The 23,967-nt window shown below is 39.5% G+C and overlaps 1 protein-coding gene across 7 annotated transcripts; it reads left to right on the top strand.

The window, feature by feature from the left end:
- Window positions 1–669: 669 nt before the first annotated feature.
- KEL (Kell metallo-endopeptidase (Kell blood group)) lies at window positions 670–23,537 on the top strand. Of its 7 annotated transcripts, none has more exons than XM_071433072.1 (19): window positions 670–891; window positions 1,058–1,211; window positions 6,294–6,435; window positions 7,756–7,959; window positions 8,526–8,650; window positions 9,587–9,733; window positions 9,955–10,017; window positions 11,021–11,209; window positions 11,595–11,740; window positions 12,947–13,091; window positions 13,587–13,697; window positions 14,625–14,723; window positions 15,253–15,344; window positions 15,761–15,889; window positions 16,738–16,848; window positions 18,880–18,947; window positions 19,183–19,340; window positions 20,138–20,230; window positions 21,451–23,537. In XM_071433072.1, exons 2-19 carry the CDS (start codon window positions 1,194–1,196, stop codon window positions 21,625–21,627), a joined length of 2,217 nt encoding a protein of 738 aa, XP_071289173.1. In that variant the 5' UTR covers window positions 670–891; window positions 1,058–1,193; the 3' UTR covers window positions 21,628–23,537. The 7 variants fall into 7 exon arrangements, with proteins under 7 accessions (XP_071289173.1, XP_071289172.1, XP_071289174.1 ...); XM_071433071.1 differs by having other exon boundaries at window positions 670–957; XM_071433073.1 differs by having other exon boundaries at window positions 671–957; window positions 12,968–13,091.
- The last annotated feature ends 430 nt before the right edge of the window (window positions 23,538–23,967 follow it).

Genomic DNA, 23,967 nt, shown 5'->3' with positions numbered 1-23,967 from the left:
TGCTAAAAAGAACTGGGAGTAAGTATCTGGTTTCAGCCACATAAGAAATCTGTTGTGATAGTAAAGTGTTAAATTATGCAAGCACCACAGAAATAGTGAAAAATCAGGTTAATAGGAGCTCTGAACAACTGAACAGATATCAAATTATCTTCAGAGTAGTGAACCAAGATATCATATTCTCCTCAGAGACTTGCAGCCTGGGGAGGCAAACAGTCCCATCCTGGTATTCTGCTTGTTTCAAGCACTTTGGAAGCTGACACCAAGCTGGTCCCCACTACCTCTCAGCTCACAGCTGCCAATTGGGAAGGTCTCAAATCCCAATGTCTCACTCTCCTTACTCAGTTTTTAATGTCTCAGAGAAGTAATCTGGGTTCCCAGTCCTCAAAGCAGAGAAACCTCCCTCCCAAATCTTCCCAATACTTCTCCTTAAATAAGCAAAGACACATAGGCTGGCCATCTTCCAAGAAGCAATGAACAACTGTAAATAGAATCAATAATTAATGATTTCCTTTTTTTATGCCTCTTAATGGGAAAGAGAAAAAGTCAGATGTGTTTGCACCTTGAATGGACACTAGGGTGCAGATGAGAGAGCGAGAGCAAGAAGCAAGTCAGCACCTTGGCTTTTCCTCATGGGAGGAGGAGCACTAGGATCCCTAGCCCACACTATCTAGCAATAGGCAGAAGCCTGCGGGCCCCAAGGCAGCAGCAGGTTGAAACAGGCTAGTGGCAAGGAGAATATCAGACCAAAACAGGCTTGTTGGGTGGGCAGGATAGTGAGGCTGCTGGAGAGAAAAGAAACAGCGAATAGCTGAGAAGAGGCTGAGGGAGATAGAGAATCACATACTTCTGTTCAAAAAGATTTCAGTGGAGCTCCAAGAGACAGAAAGGCAGGTGGGTCACAGAGACACAGAAGGGAAAAAAAAAATTCCTTTTATGAGAAGTAGAGGTGTTAAGAAGGTGGGTGGAGAGTTGCAGAAACACCATTTCCCTCCCTCCCTCCCATTTTCTCTAAGGGTGTTTGTCTCTGAGCTTTTCCTCTCACTTCTCCTCCCCACAGCAAACAGCCAAGCTGGGAAGAAGAGATTGTCTCTGAACTCAGCAGAGTGTGTAGGCACAGAAGACTGATAGCAACCAAGTAAACAGAGTTCACAACTGTGGTAGCCAAAGGAGCAAAGCCTGCTGGGGTGACAAGCATGAGCACTGTTCCACAGGTAAGGAAATGGGTCTGTCTTGTAATCTGCTGAGGGACCTTCATTGTACACCTCTCTTTTCCTTCCCCTTTCATAGCTACACTGCTTATTGCCTTGGGGGACCGAGGTAGTTGAGGTTTTCACAGTTTGTATCCAGAAAGGTCTTGTCCGGGTCTCAGAATTAATGATATGGGATATGGGGTGATGATTTAGGGGTTCTTGCCCTTCCTGTTAGTCACCCTAATGGCTGTTCTGAGAACTCTTTTGAAGTACTGACCAACAAGTAATAATAGTAATAGTAAAACTATTAGTAGTAATAATAATGATTACAACAACAATAATAAAAATTATAATGACATATTTTATTCTATCTCCATTTTTTTTCAGCAAGGTTTTATAAGAAAGTACTTACACAGAAATGTGCAGTTTCTCCCCTACAAATAGTTGTGGATAAGCAAGGCATAGTTTTTGGAATGTGAGAATGACATGGTGAGCCTAATTGCTTCCCATGTAGTGTGGTGTCCTTTTTCTGCTTTGATGTCTAATATAAATAGCTAGCAAAGTCTTAATTGCATATTTACAGACAAATTGCATTGAACTGAACTGTTAGCTCAAGGTTGCTAAAAAAGTACAAAGCATTCAAGGGCAACAGAGATAACTGTTCTATGTTACTAAATAATACAAACACTGAAATGTGCATGTGTTCTTACATTGAGATCTGTTCAGTGTGACTGTGGCTGTAATGCAAACAGTCACTTATATTTATCTTGTCTGCATTTTTATAGTTGAAGAATTTGCAGAAACCTTTGTTTTGTATATCCATTCCCAAATTTCTGTGTGATGAAGATCAAACCATAATCATAATTTTAGTTGTTGGCCATGGTTTTGCTTTACAATTTTAGTACTCCAGAATACAATTCAGCAACCTTTTTGTTTCATATTTCATGTGAGCAGGTACTCTATTTCAAACACAGGCTAAAATATTTCTCAAATGACATTTAATGGGCTCAATTTGTGTGCTTAAATAATTTGCTGACAAAAGATAAATTTAAGAAAATGAAGGTTTTTGTGATATTGGGGTATTAGTCTGAAAATATGCCATCCATGTGAGTAATGTGATAAACAAGATTTGGGTAACAGCCAAAGTCAGTAATTCATGAATAATCTACTGGCTGAAAAACAATACTGCTACATTATCTAGTAAACAGTTATGAAAAATAACTTCAGTTCTCTCTTCCTTTGAACTCTTTTTAAAAATTTACTTTATTTTCATGAAAGTTAGATGCTTATCTTTCTGTAATAGCACTAAACACTGTGAAAATGCAAGGTGAGAAAGATTTTGGCAAAGTAACTTCAACCTTCCTTCAGGATTCAGGAACAGCTCACAAACAGAAAGAAGGAGATGCTCAAGGAAAATCAAATTCTTTGGCTGATTTAGTTGTATCAAACAGTTCTTGCTTTAGTGATAACAGTACTTGTCATGCTATCCCAAGTCATTCTTGTGTTTGAATCAGATGATACATATAGTACATTAATTTAAAGTCATAAATTTTTATAATTTACAGCTATTAGAATTCATCATTTAATGATTTTATGGCCATTTGTTCTCACTTAGATCTAGTGAAGACATTTAAATTTGAGCATTTGCACATGCTTAAAAACATGAAAGAACTGAAACTGTAGTGGAAATTGCATTCATCTTTATGCTAATACTGATTATTCTTCTCACCCATAAGTGAGGCCTATAAGGAAAAACCCTGTCAGAGGTTGAAGTCTTTTTATCCTTTTCCACTGGCTTGTTCAAACCATTCACTTGTATCTTATATGGAGCATGCTGGATGAAGCAACCAGGTCTCAAAACTTACCACAATAAAGTGGTGCTGCTTCCTGTAAGCTATGTAATGTTCCTGTATCCTGTGCCCTGGAAGTGTTGGTATGCCACCTCTGGGTCCATCTAGTTAAATCCACACCTCTGCCTTGGCCAAGAATCCCTGCCTTAGGTCTGTATTTAAGTGCCTGTGAACCACTTAATCCATTGTGGCATAAAAGTGAAATTCATTCTAGATCAAGAATCTGACAGGGATTTTGCTCTGGTCAGTATCTGTCTAAGAGTACTGAAAAAGCAGGTATTTGTCTGTCTAGATTTGTTTAAGCTGTTGGCATGAAAAAGACATAAAGGAGGACTAAATATGACTGCCCTCCTCTTTTTTCTCTGTTTATGTAGGTCCACAATTTTGCTTAAATCCCACCCCAGTTAGAGAGGCAAGATTAGAAATGCATTTATTATGGAAGGTGAAGTGTTTCAAGAACAATTTTTGTGCTTATGGTTCACATAACACAGACCATAATACAGTTTCTACGTACAGGTCCACAACCAATTTCCACTACCCTGTCATTTGTTTTGCGCTGTGTTATTATTTTGGGCATGCTGCTCTCAGCCAGGTACTTCTCTAGTTGTTTCACAATGGAGATTTGAGGGGGGCAGTGCTGTTTCTCTTAGGCATTTTTAAAACTCTGTTATTTGATGCATTTTGGATTTCAAAATAAACATCATGCATAGGCCTGAAATAGGCCGACTGTTAACCAAAAATTCATAAGAAATTCAACAGACAGTCTTGAAATTCCAGTTTCTTGCTAGTATCTCCACAGTCATGCCATTTATGACTCAAAAGAGAGAAACAGATGTCTTCTGATAGCATGAAACCAAATAATTGAAAAATTGTTACTGTTTCATGATAAGAATAGGCCAGATTTTCTATGTTAAAAACAAGAAGTTTATTGCAGCAGAGAAGTCAGGAGAATTGTGACTGTAAATCATTCAATCTTTCCTAAATGGTGAAAGATGAAGGCTTCCATGCCAAAGAATGGTTTTCCTACTTCCTTTATCAGCTAAGCTAGTTTTCTTTCACTCAGTTCCCTGCCATACTGTTGTGACACTTACTGTCTTACTCCAGGAGTAAAACAAGTGTTTTGCTACAGGGACTTATGAAAGGAATTTGGATTTCCTCCTTTGTAGTTTGTACATTGTACTTTGTTAGTATGATAATGTTCTGTATCTAAAAACTTCTAATGTCACTTGTATGTACTTGTTCTCCATTTGATTATTCTGTATCTTTCCTGAAGAAGTCAGGAGAATAGGATTTTAAAGGAGAAAAGCATTAGGCACTCAAATCTTGTTAGTAATTTCCAGGAGTTGAAAGCCTTTGAGAGACTTTTATTCAAGATTGAATAAAATTCACGTTTGAAAGATTAGAAAATGATGAGGTCTGTTTTTCTATTGCTTATTTTTGTTTTCCCTTCTATTAATGTTTTTGTGCAGAAGTCATAAATCGTATATTAGTCCAGATGATTAACAGCAGACTCATTCATTTCCTTAACGTTCCCTTAGGAGAAGGGGCATATACTGTGACATACTTACATTCCTGTAAAGATTTTGCTCCATTTCTTGTGATTTTTGTCAAGATCCATGTTTCCTGGTTTTCTGGCAAAGAACATAGATACCGAGAGTGGTGACAAAAGCAGTTTAGCTGCTGCATGTAAGGGAGCAGCAAAGGCAGAAGAGAGGTGATGATCTGAAACCTGAGAGCCATGACAAGGCAGGCAAGAAGCTATGACTTAAAAAGCAAGGGGAGCACCCCTCAGTATGGGTGTGAGGGTGTAAGGTAGGACTGGTGACAGGGCCCAGGGTCAACCAAGAGTGCAGATTGCCAGGAAAGTCCCTTGTGAGGAGACAGGTCCAAGGGCAAACCTGCAGAATCAAGTCTGTAGGTGATGGTCAGGATCCAGATCGATGGGATGCCTGTCCAGACAAAGGCATGGATGCCATTGCAGCAGAGCTCAGATGGAGATCACACAGGAGAGCTGCAGACAGCCAAGTGAAGAAGTGAGCATGTGCACTAAGGCTGCTTCTTGCCTTTCCTCAAAGAGTTTCAAGGCCTGATAAGGTTTCTCAAACAGATTTCTTTTATCAAAGAATCAGGATAGAACAGGGAGCTAAACTTGAGCCTGTAGGGACAGCACAGGCCAGGCCCTGACAGCGACATGTAGGACTCTCCCAATAGCACTTCCATCAGCTTTCACAGCTGTGAGATTTTCTCCTTGTTTGCTACAGCTGAGGTTTTCCATTATTTTCTGGCTTTTTCCCCCTTCTGCCTCCCTTTTATCATTGTATACTCCTATTCAGTCATTTCAATTTTCATTTTTTTCAGTTCTTTCCCTATCCTTATATATCACCAGCAGGCATTCCAGTGTCTGCTCTTTCATAAACTGCTGTTCTCCAGTGTTATGTACATCAAAGTATGCAGAAGGAGAGAAAACGTCATATTATCTAACTATATCCAGGTAGATGTTAGGGGTATATCTTAAGATATCATCTAGCTTCCTTTGCAGCCAACAGGGAAAAGGACAAATAACTCTGGAGAATGCTTCTGCTCATCCTAAAACAGATATCTAAAACAGAAGGTGTACTCATTATGTCCCTAGCCTGTTCCACAGACAAAAAAGACACACCTAGATTATGAAGAAAACTAAATTTAAGTGACATAAAACCTGTCTCTATATAAGATCTCAGCAATTTACAGCTTACTTCAGTTGTAGAATAGAAAAAATCTTTTCTCTCACTTGAATTGGACTAGAGGACTTTGGATGCAGTACCTTATTTCTTGAAGAGAGATCTGAATTATTGAAGAGAGATCTGATTAGTGCTTGGATTGCCAGACTCCAGCAGAATAAAGAACCACCAGTCCTAGCCATCCAATTATTAGCTTTATAGACTCAAAAGGGCTTTGATATCTTCAGGAAGTATATGCAAGGTAATTCCATATACCAGAATGAACCATGGAGGGAGAAGTCTCCTCATAGCAAGCTGGATTGTCAATGAGTAATTCATAATACTGTGCAACAGTTATAGCTTGAAAAAACGGGAAAGTGAAGAAAGTGAGAAAGCCCATGGGAGTACAGACATGTAGATGACTTGGATGACCATTGGTATTTTGGGACTAGTCCTATGAATGATTTTCTAGTAGATTAGGTGGGAGATTGAGTATGTTATTAGTGCTAACCTTAATATGAATTTTTCTTTCTTGATTTTTTCTGTCTCTTCAGACCTGTGACCAGGAGCTGAGAACAGGTGCGAAGAAAGAACGATGCCTTCAGGGGAAAAGCCTACTTCTGTGTGCACTTCTTCTCAGTACTCTCCTTGGCTTTACATTGCTTATCACCTACCTCGTGATGACTTGTGCTCTAGGTATAATATGAGATATCCTTTTCCATTCTTCCTCACCCACCCCATTTTTAAGATCCCTTTCTCTCTTACCTCCACTGTGTTTTAAGGTTAACATCAGTATTAAGAACCAGACTTTCAGAATCTCCACAGCACCTTTTGTCAAAAAGATACATTTTTCTACCTCTTCCTTGAATCACAGTGGGAAGAGATCCTCCATGTCTGTCCTCCTCTGCCTGCTATTTAATATGCCTGAGCCCAGTTTTGAGGGAGAACAGCATTGTATTGCACCTCATCAATCTGTTCTGCTCTCTCTGCAGTCAAGAAACTGAACTGAATCTGAGACTTGGAGCTCCTGTTTTGCCTTTCTATCTCTGAATTAAGTCTAGTCCTGTTTTTCTAGCACAGATCAGTGCAGTCATAGACTAAAAGCAAAAGTCAGAGTTTCTTGCTAATGGAGAAGCTGTGAGTATAGACCAGAAACATTAATTTGCTTCCAAATTTGCTAAAGAACTATCTGCAGAGTGGTCCATGTGAATATCTCTGCATATAGAAAGCTCAATACAGAAGGTGCATTTATACTGGTGGATACAGACATTCCCTGCTCCAAAGTAAGCACTGTTGAATCTTCACCTAGCTTTTTTCTTTAGCTCTTGTTATATGTTAGAGACTGCAGAGACCAAGGAAAATCTGTTTAGATCTAGTCCTTTTCCACTCTGCCTGCCTTCTCCCATGTCAACTTTGAAACCATAGTATGGGAAATCTTACCTTGATTTACAGGTGGATTATTTCAGTAAATAATTGATCTGATGTTGATATAAGATACTGAACTAAAATGACAATGTATAGCCAGCAATTTGAAGCAGTTTAGAAAAAGAAAATTATAGATCAAAGCAAGATATTCTAGAAATATCCTTGTCCTCTTTTGACAAATGTCATACTGAAAAATGTTTCCCATACTTGAAAAAAAACATGTTTTAATCTTATCTCATTTCTTTCTCTGTTCTATGTCCTTCTCTTACATCATATATTGACATCATCAGTTGCTTTCTTGTTTATCATGTGGCCAAATTTGGCTGATTCAGAGGAAAGACATTGGGATGGCAGAATAATCCAACCTGTGGCTGCCTAGATAGTACAGAGGACAATCTTCCTGGGATGTGAAAGAGAGAACACACTTCCTCCACATTCAGCAATACCTTACAAAGAATTCAACTACATGCAATGGAGCTTGTACCAAAAATAAGTCTTTTGGGGTAAATGTCCCCTAAAAGATTTTTGTTTGGAGTTATTCTCACTCTCTACTGTTACTTCTCAGTTCTCTCTTATTTACTTCCTCTTCAGGATCCTGTGATGCTGAGTCAGATCCTGCTCTGTTGGAAAGACTTCTGAATTCTAGGAATGACACTGTTAACCCCTGTGAGAACTTCTACAAATATGCCTGTGGCAGATGGGAAGGCAAACAGTCAAGTAGAACCAGAGAAGAATCACTAAATGTATTTGATGTGTTGTTGGAAGAAAACCTGTTGATCCTGAAAAGGCTTTTAGGTAGGGTCAGATGATTGGTGTGTTACCTTCAGCATCTGCCTCGGTTAGATCTGACAATAGTAGTGACTGAGAGCACAATCATTCCTAACAGGGACTGAGTCCCCTCTCTTCGTTCTTCTATCATTACAGGTACAGATTTATTTTTTGAGCATGTCATGTTACAGTAGCTGCATTTTAAACATTTTAGTTCCTCTTGCCAAGTGTAACAGATGAAAGTCATGCTTTAAATTCTGACAGCAACCCAAACCATTCTCCTGTTACGTTGTCAAAGTAGGCCATTGTTGCTGTGCTAGTCTGAATGTGCACTCTGGTGATGTGTCCTGCCTCCTTGGGGGACTGAAGCCTAGATATGCACCAACTTCCTGTTGTGCTCCTGTTTCCATGCAAAAAACCTCACATATTTGGCCTCAGGAAGAGTCATGGTGCTAGAAGGTCCCTTGCTTTGGGTCACAGTGGGAAATGTGGATGTATTTGTAAAATGTTTTTAAAACTGTTCTCTGCTCCAATGCTGTCCTAACTTCTTTCTAAATTGCTTTTTTAAATTTTAAATCTACTTTTTTCTTCAGAAAGTCCACAGTTTGGGGTAAGAGGCTCAGCCAAGGAGAAAGCAATACGATTTTATCGTTCCTGCATGGATACTGAACGAATAGAATCCCAAGGAGCTCAGCCATTGAAGGACCTCCTAAATGAGGTGAATGTTTGTGCTGTTTCCTCTCCTTCAGGAAGAGAATTCCTGCAGGGAGAAGGAAAGTGGGCAGGTGCAGTGATATAGTCCTATATGATGTAAACTTTCATAGATTCTGACCCTAGTCGTGGTTCACAGCACAACTTCCAAGTGATAAATCTTCTAGCTTTAAATGCTGTTTTAAGAACTGATTTTCTGACATCAGGTATTCATTACCTGAATCTCTCCTCATAACCTTATATATTACTGAAGGATGGTAAAAAAATCAAGTCTACAGAGAGGGGTCATGTTTAATCTCAGATCCTCAGTAGGATCTGACTCACAGATTGGGGAGCATCTTGCAAATGGATGAAATTTTGGTGTCTAAAACGAGATGATCATTCAGTAGTCAAGGCTGCCAGGAGAGCTTGTTTAAAGGAGAAAATCCTTCTCTTTCCATTCTGGGAGACTCCTCTTGGTGCCAGGGAGGGCTGGACATCTTCCTTCCAGCAGAGCTCACTTATGCCCTGTGTCAAAAGAGGATGCAGAACCTTCCAGAAAAAGGAACAGTAACTACAGGCCCACCTGGGAATCTGCTTGTCAGGGAGCTGGGACCTGTAATCACTGATCCCTGTTTGTGCTTCCGGATGGCTTCAGAAAAATGAGACCTATTTCCTGTCTCCTGCTTATCCAGCATTTTTTCCTGCACACCTTACTCTGTTGCTAATTACAATTCCTTTTCCTTGTCATTTTGCAGTTCATTGCTTTGCTTAAGGGAAAGTGTAAGGTCATTCTAAAGCCAGCAGGGTATGTAGAACACCTCATAAGTTTCCCATTGTGCTTTTTGCTCTGTTGCTTCTCAGTTATCAGAATGACTGAGTTTATAGGTGTAAAAGAAAAAAAAAACTGTAAGTACAGATCCAACCAGTTTTTCTCACTTGCAGCATTTCTCTCTTTTTCTAGGTTGGTGGATGGCATAACACAGGTGTGGGGGAAACAAAAGATTTTAATGAAACTCTTCAGATTCTCATGAGCAGATACAGCACCTTTCCATTTTTTAGAGTCCATGTGGGACCTACTCCTTTTGACCCCAAGACCAATATTATTCAGGTGAGCATTGTAAAGAAAGAGCATTATTAAGGAAGCATTGTGAAGCAAGTCAGACCAAGACTTGCTCAAGTTAAGCCTGTGTCCTTCTTTGAAGAACTGAGCAAGCATTTTCCAAAAGTAAAATCAAGTTAATAGCATTTCAAATTCCATGATACAGAAAATACCAAAATATCCTCACATTTGCATTTCTGAAAAAGTTTTTTCTTTACTCTTTTTTGCAGATTGACCATCCTGAGTTTGATATTCCACTTGAGAGTGAATTCAAAGAGAAAAATTATCTTGAGGTAACATATCAGAGGCTGAAGAAAGGTAAAAATAGCTATTTGATGTAGGGACCTCCTTGAATTGCCTCCTGGTTCAGAGTGGTCTGTTTCCATGGGTTACGGTCAGTGACCTCTGAAAATGCCTCCAGAAAGAATTCTTTACAAAACTCAACTTTTCCAAAGGATAGATTGTAAAATGTAACCCATTTTAGCTGCCAGGTTAAAACTTCTAGTTTAGAATGTTATAGTTACAATTTTTTAATCGTTTTTATAGTTACAATTTTTTCTGAACCTGGGCTTCCTTTTAGTTTTTGCCTTGAATGAATGTTTTTTAAAAAATGTTTTTGTCCAAAATTTGTGTATTGCAGGGAGGGATAGCTAGCATTTTTCAGTTTATTTTAAAGTGTTTGAACATATTTTGGGGGAACAAGTTCTTTGACCTTGAGACATTGTAACAAAATGAACTTTGTCATTCCTGAACTTCATAAAAACTGAGTTATGTCATTTTCTGAAAAATCAGAGCCTTTCAGAAAAATCATCAAAAAAACTGAGCTATCATAAGCATTCATCTGAAACTTTATGAAAATAGAAACAAGAAGTTGACATTTTCTGTCCATTAAATACTGACTCATTATATCACTGAATTTCTCTCCTCTGACTCCAGAGATGGCAGGCCTACATCTCTAAAGTTATTCTAGTATTTGAAGTAATTGTGAGCTGTGAGAAAAAGAATCATTAGGGAATTCACTGCTCTTCACTGAGAGAGGAGCTGTACTTGGCAAAGGGTATTCCACATGAACAATTACATAAGGATGTTGCAGTAAGAGGACAGTTTTAGGAATGGGGTGGGTCTGCAGTAGTTTTGAAAGACTGAAGTTTATATGGCCAAGATGGATGGGTGGATGGAGGGATGGATGAATAGATGGATGGATGGATGGATGGATGGATGGATGGATGGATGGACGGATGGAGTGACTAATTTTTGGTCACGTATCTTCCATTGAAGATATGCTCTGTATTGCAGGTTCTCCGTGTGTATCTTTCGTATTTGAAGAAATTAGGGGTTCTGCTTGGAAGGACAGAGGATGGTCCTCCTGACTCCTTTTCCCTGACCCTGTCCTTCATCTCTAACCTCCAGCGATTTGTCACTCCACTGCAGAAAAGACAGCAGAGGGGGATGCTGTTCTTCCGCACTACCATTAGGGAGCTACAGGTACCTGTGCCTTAAAGCTTGAGCAACACAATTACATGTGACTTTCATGACTTCATTCTGAAGATCCAGATCAAAAGAAATATGAGATGCTGTGTTTAAATGCCATTGTCTTGCAAATTATTCTTGGAGCCTGTTGAGCTTTAAATAACCCAGTAACTTATGGTCTTTTACTGACAGAGTTTTTTCAGGCCCACAACTCTCTCCCCTCCCCAGTGGCAATTCCCTTTAAAAAAAGTCAGTTCTCCTCAAGATGCACATTATAAAAACAATTTAACTTGTGGAAAGTATCTCTTAACATTATTGGGAAGACGATCCTGGTTTCCCTATTATTTCTTGTGAGCCAGTTTAGATTCATAGCTCAGCATGTAAGCTTTTTTACTTGCAGGAAAAGGCACCTGCTATTGACTGGTTGGCGTGTCTCAAGGCTGTCTTCCATCCTGTGCCAATGGACCTCTCTCAGCCAATTGCAGTGCATGACATGGATTACTTAAGCAACATGTCACAGCTCATCGAGAAATGGCACAAGGGAAGGTAGGAGTCAATATCTATGGTTGCAGTTTTTCATACCCCAAAAAACATTTTCTTCAAATACCATAGGTTTAATAGATTAGAGGCTGCTGTGTTAGAGGCTGCTGAATCCAGTAGTCTAACAATTGCAAGGCTGCTGTGGCTTATATCCTCAGGTTTGGCCAGTGCTATGGCTTAGCAAATATTCCCAATAGGTTTGTATATGCATGCACCATGTATGAAGACACATCTAAAATAATTAAAGTGTGTCACAGAGAGGAAACACAGTGTCTTGACTGGCACCCATAGCACTCATACCAACATGAACACAGATTGATTCTACTCCTTAGCTCCAGCTGATCGGGATTGGTCAGTACTAGTGAAATACGTGTGTGCACACACATGATGTGGCTCACTCCAAGAGCTGGTCTTGGGTATTTAGTCTGTTGAGAAGCTGGCCAAGATCTCCTGGTGTACACCTGGATATATCACATGAACATATGATCCCCTGAGTCTTGCAGCCCTACTTTGTTTAGTTGCTGGTACTCTGGTGTCTTCCTGTCACAAGCACACCTATACTATCAGGTGTCTTCAGTAGCTGCTCCCAACCACTAGTATTCCCAATAGCCAGCTCTCAGACTGCTGCTCTCTCCAGAAGCTAGCTGGATCCAAAGTCCCTCCAGGAGTCAACTCTCAGACTTGTCATCTCTCCAGCATTCAGTTCCATCTTCATACATACTGAGTAGAATGTTACTTAACAATAGACTTTAATAAGATAGGAGGACAAATCCTGGTTACCATGTGCAGTGCTCAGTCAGGCAGACACCCTGGCAAGCAGTTTACACTCAACCATTCCTTCTTATCGGCTTTCCTCCCCATTTTCCCACATATATTCTCCCAGTCCACTATGATCCTTCCCTTTCCCTGCCATTGGTCCTTCCCATAAACATGCCATCATAAATCTTACATAATCCCACAGACTTCTCATAATGTTCTATATGTTTCACCCAGTTGTAAAAGTATCCTTCTCCAACTTCCCATAAAGAATCCTGTGCCCCAGCAGGGAGTTACCCCTTAAGTCTCCACAGTGTTTTGGGGAGTTTCTGTATTCAACTCATGTCAATCATCCCTCTTTGATAGCTCCAGGTGTCATTGTTCAGGTTCCTAGGATTTCTCTGCCTTAAGTCACTCCTCTGACACTTACCTCTCTTCTGTGTTTATGGTTACCAGCCTTCAATCTTCTGTCTACAGGGTCCTTCACATTTATATGATTGTTTGTCTGGTTGGGAATCTCTCCCCAGCCCTTGACAGTCAATTCCAAGATGCACGCCTGGAGCTGTATAAGATCCTTTATGGAAAAATGGGGTCTAGAATGGTGAGTTAGCCTTTTATCAGTTTCTTTGGCCTCCCCAACAGCTGAACACTGTAGCTCATGCCTTCTGAATGTTCTCTTGATACCTTAAATGGATAGAGTTTCTTAGATCTGGGAAGAAAAACTACTCTCCCATGGTCATTAAGAGCTTCTTTTTTCTCAAAAGAAATGTGCGAGTAGATACAACCCTCAGAAGTTTAGAGAGCTGAGTGTACTGTATCATGGAGTAGGGAAAAATTATACATAGATGGTCACCTTTCTTCTGTGGCTTTTTCTCTGCTAATATACAAATCTTGAGGGAAAGTAAGTGGAGCAAATCATAGGGAAATTAATGTTTTACTAGAAATTTTTACTGTGGTAGCTTAAATAGAACTACATTACTTATTCACTGCTGTCAATTTTAGACAGTGCTATTGTCCACATATCTACATATAATTTTAATGATTTCCTAGTTCTTTGTCCTCACTCTCAAGAGTCTCTACTTCTTTGTTCCTACAGATCCCAGCTGAGCGCTGGAGGAAGTGCTTGACTGATACCAGCTCTTTCTTTGAGCCAGTTCTAGGGAAGATGATTGTGCAGGAAATTTTCCCTGAGCAGACCAAGAAATTTGTAGGTATTCATCATCTTAACCCCTAAGCAGAGTTCAGCTTCACCTCTTTCATTTTTTGACATGCCACCTTAAGACCACATTAAGACAACAAAATCATCTGTAGGTTTTCTACCTAGCTATTATCTTTGCCTCAACTGTTAGAAAAGTTGTTTGTGCAGCACCAATAGCTATGACAGCCCAACAAATGCATGCAATTTCTGTATACTCCCTGGAATAGCAGTATTAACAGTATTCATCACCAATGTGATATATCTCAATAAGATTTTCAGTTGCAAAGACACTAAGCAATCATATGAAAACATTCTGAGTGGATCCACAGTAAAAAGAACACTTGCCTGCAGTGTGGAAAAGATTTCCTGTTTTTTTCATCCTGTGATGGTCAGATTTTTTTTTTTTTTGACGAAAGTTAGTGTAGCACCTGGTTTAGCAGAGTTTGAAGTCTATATGGTGGGAAGAATAAATAACACCAAGAAAAGCTAATTGGAAAACCAAGAGTTCATGTAGGGAAGCATACATTTTAATGAATAAAGCATAATTGCAAGAAGGGTTGACTCAGATTGCCATAATTTTGGAAAGGGAGACACCAGCAAGAAATACTTGTGGATACTGAATTTTCATTTTGCTCAAGAGGGGAGGCAATTATTCAATATCGAATGAGAAGGAATTGTCTCCCTCTTAGTTACTGTGAGAGGCCAGATGAAAAGGTGTGTGGGAGAGAATGGTGAGCCCTGTGAGGAAAAACTGGATGTCAGATAACATAAGGCTAAATCACTGTAGAAAATGAAATCTCTTTCATCACACACACAAAAAACGGAATTTTCCCCCAGTTATTCTATGGCTGAATTGCTAGAACATGTGAAGATGGTCGCTAAGAGCGAGCAATGTTTTTGTGCAATTGTGACCATGCCTTCTTTTCTCCATGGCAGGCTGAGCAGATGTTCTCTGTGATCCAAGATGCCCTCTGTGACCGCCTGGATCAGGTGGAGTGGATGGATGAACAGACTCGCCAAAACGCTAAAGCCTTGGTGCGTGCAGAAGGCAGGAATTACTGAGGCCTTCCTTTCCCTGAAGCCTCTGGAGAAGGAATGGAAAAGTCCTACACCTTTATGTATTCCTACCTGCTTCTACAGGCACACAGTCTTAAACAGATGTCTTATTCATACTAAAAACTGAAGGTGGTTTTATAAGTGCCAGCATGCATGGTTACATATACTGATAGAGTGGCTCCATTGTTGTCTGTCCATGAATATTCTGAATTAATTTATTGAGATACAATTCAATTTTATAATCTAGTAAGGTTAAAAGCTAAAAAGCTGAATGGCAGAAGACAATACAAAGAAAAAGAACAGAACAACATTAGGCCTTAAGTTGTAGAGTTGAGAAAGCAGAGCAGCAGGACAAGATGTCTTCTTGAAACAAAGTAGCTGTCCTTTTGAAGGCTGACTCACAGATCATGTTAACATTGGTTAAAAATAGCCTTTAAAAGGACTTGCAGAATGTGAAGCCTCCTATTGATCAAGTTTCTTTATGTTTGTTTGTTTGTTATTATTTTAGGTATCCAAACTACAAGTGGAGATTGGTTATCCAGCTCACATACTCCAGACTGACAAAGTGAACCTGGAATACCAGAAAGTGAGCTATATAATGTAAACATGCCTGCCTCATTATTGGCAGTTTACCTGTATCAGCTGCTGTCTTGTCTACTTACAAAAGAGGTTATGACCTCTGGAGCACATTTCCTACAGTTCATTTTTTGGGAACATATGGGGCCACAGAACCATCATCTGTTGCTTCTATATTGTTGCCTATACTGATTCCTATTTAGACCTGTTGGCCTGATAAAAGTAATTTTTTACCTGTTTCTATGTTCTGTTTGGCCTCCGGATAACATTCCTGTCATATTTTAAATTGAAGGTCTTTAGAAATGGGAGAGAAAAAACCTACAAGTATCCCATTGGTTTCTCTTCTGATTAACCCTTTTTTGATCCATGGGACTTTTCTTTTTCTTAATTTTTCTTTTTCTCAATTGTTCAATTCATTCCTCACTTATGCCCTATGACAGTCACATCCCCTGTCTCTTCCCTCAGCTGGAGATAAATGAAGACACTTTTTTCCTCAATGTGGTGGCTTGCTTGAAAGTACTGAGGGAAAATTCCTACCTGAAGCTCCTTCAGCATAACCCACAGAAAAAGTAAGTCAGATAGTGATCTGAAAAATATAACAAAATCCCATACTTGTGAACCAGCTGAGGTTGGAAGGGACCTGTGGAGATCACCTAATTCAATACTCCTGCTCAAAGCAGGATTAGTTAGAGTAGGTCACTCAGAACTGTGATAACTGTATATCTCTCTTTTACTGTGGAAGAGGAGGGAAGGGCAGGTGGGAGCCAGTGGGCAGAATTGGATTCAGCACCTCTGAAAGTGGTTTCACCAGTTCTGAATGTTGCTGCAAGTATGCATTGCTGCATCCTGCTTTAAAGAAACCTTGAATCTGGCAGGCTGTCCTTCATTGAGCCTGAGCAATGCTACCAAAGTACCCATCATTGTGAAGAGAGCACCTTTGAAAAAAACCCACTTTTTTGACCATGCACCCTTAATTAAGGGGGATAGCTGATTCTCCTGGACTTCTTAACAAAGCCAACAGAAAGGCTCTGTGATGACAGGAATGCTGGTGGAGTCACCTCAAAGGCAGGACATAGGATGCTTCAGAAGGAAGGCAGCATTGACAGATGGGCTTAGGCCTTACACTTCCTGCAGAGTATTCCATACATGACTTCACAGGAGGCTATTAATCCTAATTTACTTGACAGGGAAATTATGAGGGAGAAGGTCTATGAAAACTAAGCTATTAGTTCTGATCATCTGTAAACAATTGAAGATTTATTTCAAACACCTGTAACTCTAGAGAATGTGAATTTCATCATTTGCTGGTGCTGTGTGAGCAGCTGAGCTTTTTTTGCAAGCTCAGTGAAGGAAAGGATCAAAGTGTGAGATAAGGCATTAGTACATTCTCTAATTTCTCTTTTTATTTTGCTTCTAGCTGGCATGTGCACCCCTGGAGTGTGCATTCATACTATTCAATAAGACACCACATGGTGGTTTTTCCAGCTGGAATGTTCCGCAGTCCTTTTTTCCACATGGAGTTTCCCAGGTATGGAGGGGCTTCAGAGGTGCAAGTTGAATGTAGTCTCTGGGCTGCACCGTGCTTCCAGCAGAAACCTTAGCAGGTGGCCTGTCCCTAATTTCTTTCTCTCACTGCATCCCAGAAAGACACAGGAAAGGGGGGAAGCCTGGCTTTTTCTAAAGCCACATGGATACTGCTTGATGCATTCTGAGAGTGAGTGATCACTGACTCTGCTGAAGCAAAATCAGAATCTAGGTGAAACTGAACTGACACAAAGATATTACTTCAGAGCAAAGAGGCAGAAGTCACATGTAGGTTAACTGCAAAGAAGACATTCCACCTTTGCCTCTCATTTTCTAAATTCCAAGGATTCCTGAAATCTAACCCAGAGAAAATAGGAGCCTTACAGAGCAACTTCTTGTCAGAAGTCTTTTTGAAATGTGTCACAGTTCTTCTATCTTTGTTTTAAAGAAACCCTTTCTCGTAAGCAAATAGACTTTTAACTCTGAGTCTTCCCCTGCAATAACGCTTCTCGAGACCATACTCCTCTGGTTCTGTTCTTTCATGATATGGAACAGATCTCTTAAGCAATATTTTTTCTGATAATACAAGCACTCCAAACAGTTGACTGTAAACATATAATTCTATGTCCTTTTCGCCTATAGTGGATAGATACTTGTTCTAGTACCATTGTACTGAAAAATAAGCTCACATTGTGGCAAGAGGCTGAAGCTCAAAAGAAACATGTTTCAGTTAAAATTAATTATTTTCTCGATGGTGATCTTCTAGTGCTTGCAGTATTTAATTAATTTATTATAATATGAAGAAAAGGACATCTCAAAAGAATAGTAGAAAAGAAAATTTTTTTCCAGTGGCATGGGCTGTCACTATATTTCTCTGTGAAAAAGTGTCTATGCCTTCTTATTCCTTTTGTATTCAGGTGAGTAAAGTACATTTTTCTCACTGTCACCTCAGTTGAGTGGACTGATAAGTAAAACTTTATCATCTTTTGGTGAGTTGGTACAATAGCATTTTCTCAAATGATGTTCCAGAGTTTAAACTTTACTGGCAAAAGCCAATTCAGGTGACTGTGAAGATAATTCTGAAAATAAGAACTCAGCAAAGCAGTACAATTGTTATAGAATCATAAAAAAGTTTGGGTTGGAAGGAACCTTTAAAGATTGTCTAGTTCCACCCCCCTGCCATGGGTAGGGACATCTTCCACTAGACCCGGTTGCTCAGAGCTCCATCCAGCCTGGCCCTGAACATTTCTGGGGGTGGGGCATCCACAGCTTCTCTGGGTAAAATTTATAAATTATCACCTATAGACCTCCTACTGAGTCCCAGTGATGGAATAATGATCTAGTACAAAAATTTCATGCTTCAGCAGTGTTAATCAGTGCATGGGAAGAAAGAATAAGCCCATAATTTCATATAATGGAAATGTATTTTGAGTGTTCTCTACCTCGTGATAGTATTGGTAAATTCATTGCATAGAACCATAGAAATTCCATTTGGAGGTTTCTAGGACAACTTCTTGCTTGTAGCAAGATTGCCAATGCTAGACCAGAGTAACTGCAGTCAAAACATCATGATTTTAATTTGCCTTGCCGGTTTTATGTATCCTTTCTCACTAGACAAAAGTTGCAAGATTGCTTCTCCAAACATCCTGCTTTTCTGTAGTTACCATTGTAGTTGCTGTTTGTGCAGCAGTTCAGACAGCAGAGGTTCAATAAGGACATATATCAACAACAACAATACCTATCATTACTAATGAGCTAATAAAGGCAGAATCTCATTCATAGACTCTTCATTGTTACGATGGCTTATTAGCAACAAACACTTTAAAGTAAGCCCATAGTACAATTTTAAGCATAGGTAGGATAATTTGCACTTGTCCTTGCACTTTTACATGCCTGAGTGACAATACATAGAAAATGTTTCTGTGTGATCCCAGAGTAGAACACTCCTGTGGACCACACAGTTGTGCTCAGAATAAGAATGCTCCTCTGCCCTCTTTTTCTTTCCAAAAGTACTCTTTTCATCTTTATTTTTCAGCGCTGTGAATTTTGGAGCCATCGGGGTCTTCATGGCACATGAAATTCTTCACTCATTCTATGGTTATGGTGGGTACTGGCTGTGATGTCTTCATTTACTGTTCTAGGTCCCACTGGTACTACCCCTTAGAGGATCTGAAATCCTAGTCCTTACATCAATATATACATATATTATTAAGGTAGATGAACTTAAGGAAAACATATTTCAGTCCATGCTGGCTACTAGGAATAATCAGTGATTAGTATGAGGAACACAGGTGAATACCAGATATAGCTTTACTTCTAGGACTTTTTCCCCCCACAGTGTTGCCTGAGGGCTGTCCTGCATGCAACAGGAGTGCACTACAAAGCTCTATAGACTGCTTGGTTGAGCAGTATGAAAGCTACAGCTTTAATGTCAATGGCACCTTCACACTGTTGGAGAATACAGCTGACACTGGAGGGCTCGCCGTCGCTTACCAGGTATTGTGATTTACTTCTGCAATCTCATAGTCTGACTACTGCTGCTCCTCTCTCCCACATCCCCCTCCAGTTCCAGATTTCTTGCACGCCTGTGCCAGTGGGGCATGAGCCCAGCATGTCCTCTGTTAGTTCAGAGAGAGGTTCCTCACAAAGCTTTGCTCATAGTCTCAATATGTCCTTGTAAGACAACTTGTCCCCTTCACTTGTCCCCTTCACTTCCCTGTTTAAATCATGCACACAAAAGCATGCTATTGTATTTATGCTTATACTTGAGGAAATAAGCTGAGATATGAAACAGAATTTTGTGTGATGGTGAAATGACTCCATAACAATGTTTTCAGCAGTACCTTATGGAGAATTTTTTGTTTCTTCATGCAGTACTTCAGTTTACCTGCTGAGGGTGGTGTGAGATCCCTAGGTCTAAAATAGTACTTGTTACATTCTTTCATGAAGAACATTGGGAAGCAGAAAGTCTTTAATTTATAATCAAATACTTGTGATTTTTTTTAAATAATTTTCATTCTCTCATAGTATAATTACCACATCCCATGAAAATGTGTGTTTATTAGTATTTGTGTAACAGCATCTGAAATGGTAAGGAAAGTAATTATGTTGTATTCTCCCACTTTAGATTTATTAAGGGCATGGGCAGCAGCAGAGAGCCTCAGAATGAGGAGGGAGATGCAAACTTGCTAATTTATTAAATATATATTAGATTGATAGATTTTATTGACAGAAGACAAGCCTGTGATATTGTCTAAGGAAGATTTATAATTATCCATTTTATCTCTCCACAGGCCTATAAGAATTGGCTGAAAAAGCACAAAGAAGAGGATTTACCTAAGATTGGACTTTCACATGATCAACTTTTCTACCTCAGTTTTGCTCATGTAATGAATTCTAGTCATGTGTCTTTTTCACTCTTCTTTTCCTCCACACCCTTACAGTTTGTCTTTCTCAATATTCAATCACTTTCCCTCCTCTTCACAGAACTGAGAATGACCAATGATTCTGTGAGGTCCAGAATCTTACTTAGAAGCTAAAAATCATATTTATAGCTCCTAACCTGTTACGGATCTCAAGCTAACAAAAGGCCTGTCTGCAAAGATATCTTTTGCAAAGCACTGAAATCCACAAAAATTAAGTTGTAGCTGACAACTGCGTTAGGAAAAGCAGGCTTTCTCTGCCAGCCTCTGAGTACTTTTTTGCTGTTGTGAGCAATCTTTTGCATGGACAGTGAAATCTAACTGTAAAAGTCATGTTTCTGTCCCTCCTTTCCTTCATTCACTGCTCTGCCATGGTGCATAGCTGGATGTCAGGTCACTCTGATTGACTGATAGTGAAAAAAATGTTTCAAATGTTATTTGGAGACAAAGAACTAGAAGTACATGCACCCATAGTTTTCTGTTTCTGTGGGAAGCTGCAGTAAATTGTGCAGCTATGCACAGCTGTGTTGCCAAGTTCCCCATGACAGAGGGTGGGATTTCTGTGCTCAAAAAAATCACATCCTTATAAGTCACTCTAATTGTGCAAAGGGAGAAGTTTTGTGTGTTTATTAAGTCAGAGCAGTGCATGAAAAAAACAGCTTATTGGGTCTTTTAGAGTCTAAATGGCAGCTGCATCATTTGTTGATAAAAAATGACGGAAATCCTGAGAATGAAGACTTGGATTGCTAGTTTAACACCAGTTAAGTCATATAATCCTCCCCAAGTCTCTAGAGTAGTAATGGGATTTTGTGTAAGTGCACTCCTTTGTTGATGAGCACTCAGTGATTTCACTTAAGAAGCTGAATCTAGATACTGAGACATCTTTACTATTTTTTAGATAGAGTCCAAGGTTGCATGAGCCTAGCCAGGGTAGTCTAAATTTTCTGTTTTCTGGACTATGCAGTATAGAAAAAGTGCAGATGACTTGTCAGAGGGTGAAATGGGGACAGAGAAGTTTAAGGAAAGGGAAAAAAATCTGAAGAAAATCTTGTCGTCAGCCATGTATGCACATTTCCTTGTTTTCTCCAGCGCCCTCTGACACATGCAGAGGCATGAGGAGCCCTAAGTCTTGTTCACATGAAGACTTTCAGCCAAACTGACTTTTCTGTTTTGTTTCCCTTCAGGCAATGTGTGGACACCAGGATCCAGAGAAGCTCCAGTCTTCCCTGAACACAGATCCACATAGTCCCTTGCCACTTCGTGTCTCTGGGCCTGTCAGCAATAGCCAGGACTTTTCCAAGAGCTTCCAGTGTCCCAGTGGAACTCCAATGAACCCAGACAACAAATGCCGCATCTGGTAGCACGCATGGAAGAGGAGGAAGAGAGATGTGATCCCAGGGAGAGGAAGGCCTGACACATGGAAATATGACCATCTTCTCAGGGCCTCTAGGGTGACATGGTGCTCTTATTCACTCCTTTGCCTTCCTTTTCTTGTTACCCTTTCCTCAGCATTTGATGGCAGGGAAATTCTTAAACTGATCTCACAAGGAAGGGATCTCCTCCAAGGCTCTCAGTGCTCTGTCCCAGATGTGTGACAAGTCCCAGGGCAGCAAGGTGACTGGCCAGTTTCTAGTAGGCAACAGCTTGTGAGGAGTTGTGAACAGAAAGACTGTTACATTAGTAGTCCCTCTGTTTAGTGCATTTACCTGTCTGCTCCAGCAGCCCCACAGTCCTGTAGAAAGGGCAAGTCAATAAACAGGAGCTGTAAGACTTGTTCATGTCTTACAATAGCTCTTGGGGAAATCCTATGGGTTACTGGGCAAATCACATGTAACTTGCAAGAGAGGGAACAATCCTCTTCTCTTCTCTTGCTAATAAGTGGAGACAGGTGCTAGGAAAGACTCAGTGGCTACAGCTTGTAGGCTGAAACGTAAGTGACCTAATAATGAAGTTTACTGGAGGCCTTCTCTGCTCTGTTTTTGTTTCATCAGCAAAACTCAGACATAAGAGGAAAGAGGAAGGCTCCCCCATTAATGGGAGGGTAACTGGGGAGCTGGGAACAGATTATATTTCTTTTCCAACAAGATCCTCTTTTTTAAAGTGTCTAGGGTTGAGGATATGGTAGAGGATGCAATATGGAAGAGTCACAAAGGTTTCTAGAAGTTTCTGAAGGTTGAACAACTAGAATTCTAAGAGCCTCTCTGCATCCTGAACCTGGTTCTCTTCCTACATTTGTAAATATTTACCATCCAAGCAGAGGCATAGAATTGTAGCAGGGTTTTACTTTCTACTTGAAATTGAATTTTAGGTATTAATTTGCTTTAGAGCAAAAACAGAGTAAGAAACACCATGATTTGGGGTAGCAGAAGTGCCTAAAATACATTCTTAAGAGCAATGTAATAATTACATCTATTTCAGGCTCTCAGAAAATTTATACCAATGTTCTAAACTTTACTGATGTTCATAAGTATACAAAATACTTACACCTTTTGCATACTCTTCAAACTGTTCTTGTTTATGGGAACATTTTTATTTTACTTATTATATTGGCTGCCAGGGATTGTTTGTGGAATAGATGATGGCAAGTGGAAACATCCCTTATCAATGTAAGCATTTTAAAAATAACTGTGTTAATCCTTTTCAAGTACTGACAAATAGAGCAAAATGTTTCCCAAGAATGGACTGTTCAGAGATATTGTTTTCATTAACTAACAAAAATAGTAATAAAGTGTTTGCTTCTGAAAAAAAAATTACTTTGATTGCAAATGCTTTATCATCAGGCCTTTATCTTTTTTCTGTATTTGTACTGTTCACAACTTGTCTGATGCTCTTAATTGAACTTCACAAGTAATAAATGCAAATACTAAAATAATTTGCATCATTTACCATCATAAATGTAACAAAATTAGGCTTGTACTTATCGTTGCCATTTAAACAGTGTATACTCTTCCTTCCCTTCACTCATTCAATTATTTTCTCCTAGCAGCATGTCCAGACAGGTTTTTTTTTAAGATGCTTATAGCAAATAACATTGCACAACACTAAGTGTATAATATCGACATTGTTTCAGTGTTCTGAGTCTACTTGGCTTCTGTGTTTATTGTGTTTAAAAAAAGCAAAAGGTACTGACAATATGCATTTTGAGGAGTATAACTTTTCTTGTATCTACCTTGTTAAGTATATGGGGAGGTACAGTTCCCTGGAATATGCTTTATTTTTTCTTGTTCTTTCAATATATGTTTGATTTAATAATATTCTGTTTAAAAACAGGGTCACTGGTGAAATTGGTGAGTTTAATAATTCTTATTATTAGCTATGATGTTTTTATGCAAAGAACATATGGGAAGTGCAAGAAGGGAAGTCTGGCTTAGAAAAAATTACTGAGAATTTATTTTTTTTTTTGTTTGTTTGTTTTTTTCTCAAGAAACGAGAAAGAAGAAAGGAAAAAACACTTTGTATGTGCACAGGGTCCTTGCCCTTGTCTCCAGTGTTCTAGTTCAGTTCTCTGGGATATGGTTGGTGAAGAAAAGCTGTATTGTCCAGAAGGTGATCATGAAACACAGGGAGATGTTCAAATTGTCATCATTCATGATCACAGAAATTATTTCAAGCTCTAGCTCATGCATAAAAAAACCCAAAAAACAGTCCTGAGGAGAAGAGCCAGATCCAGGAGCAGATCCTTCACTGCTGAATTGTTCAGT

Source organism: Agelaius tricolor, unplaced genomic scaffold (genome assembly GCF_023055355.1).
Source record: "Agelaius tricolor isolate 1412-34295 unplaced genomic scaffold, bAgeTri1.0.p SCAF_9, whole genome shotgun sequence".
In the NCBI taxonomy this organism is placed as follows: domain Eukaryota; kingdom Metazoa; phylum Chordata; class Aves; order Passeriformes; family Icteridae; genus Agelaius; species Agelaius tricolor.
This window is presented reverse-complemented; position numbering and strand designations above follow the sequence as displayed.

Excerpts from the sequence above, each read along its gene's own strand:
- KEL (XM_071433072.1), top strand. Across the intron at positions 6,436-7,755 it reads CGTGATGACTTGTGCTCTAG|GATCCTGTGATGCTGAGTCA; the intron begins GTATAATATGAG and ends CTTCCTCTTCAG. Across the intron at positions 18,948-19,182 it reads TCACTCATTCTATGGTTATG|TGTTGCCTGAGGGCTGTCCT; the intron begins GTGGGTACTGGC and ends TTCCCCCCACAG.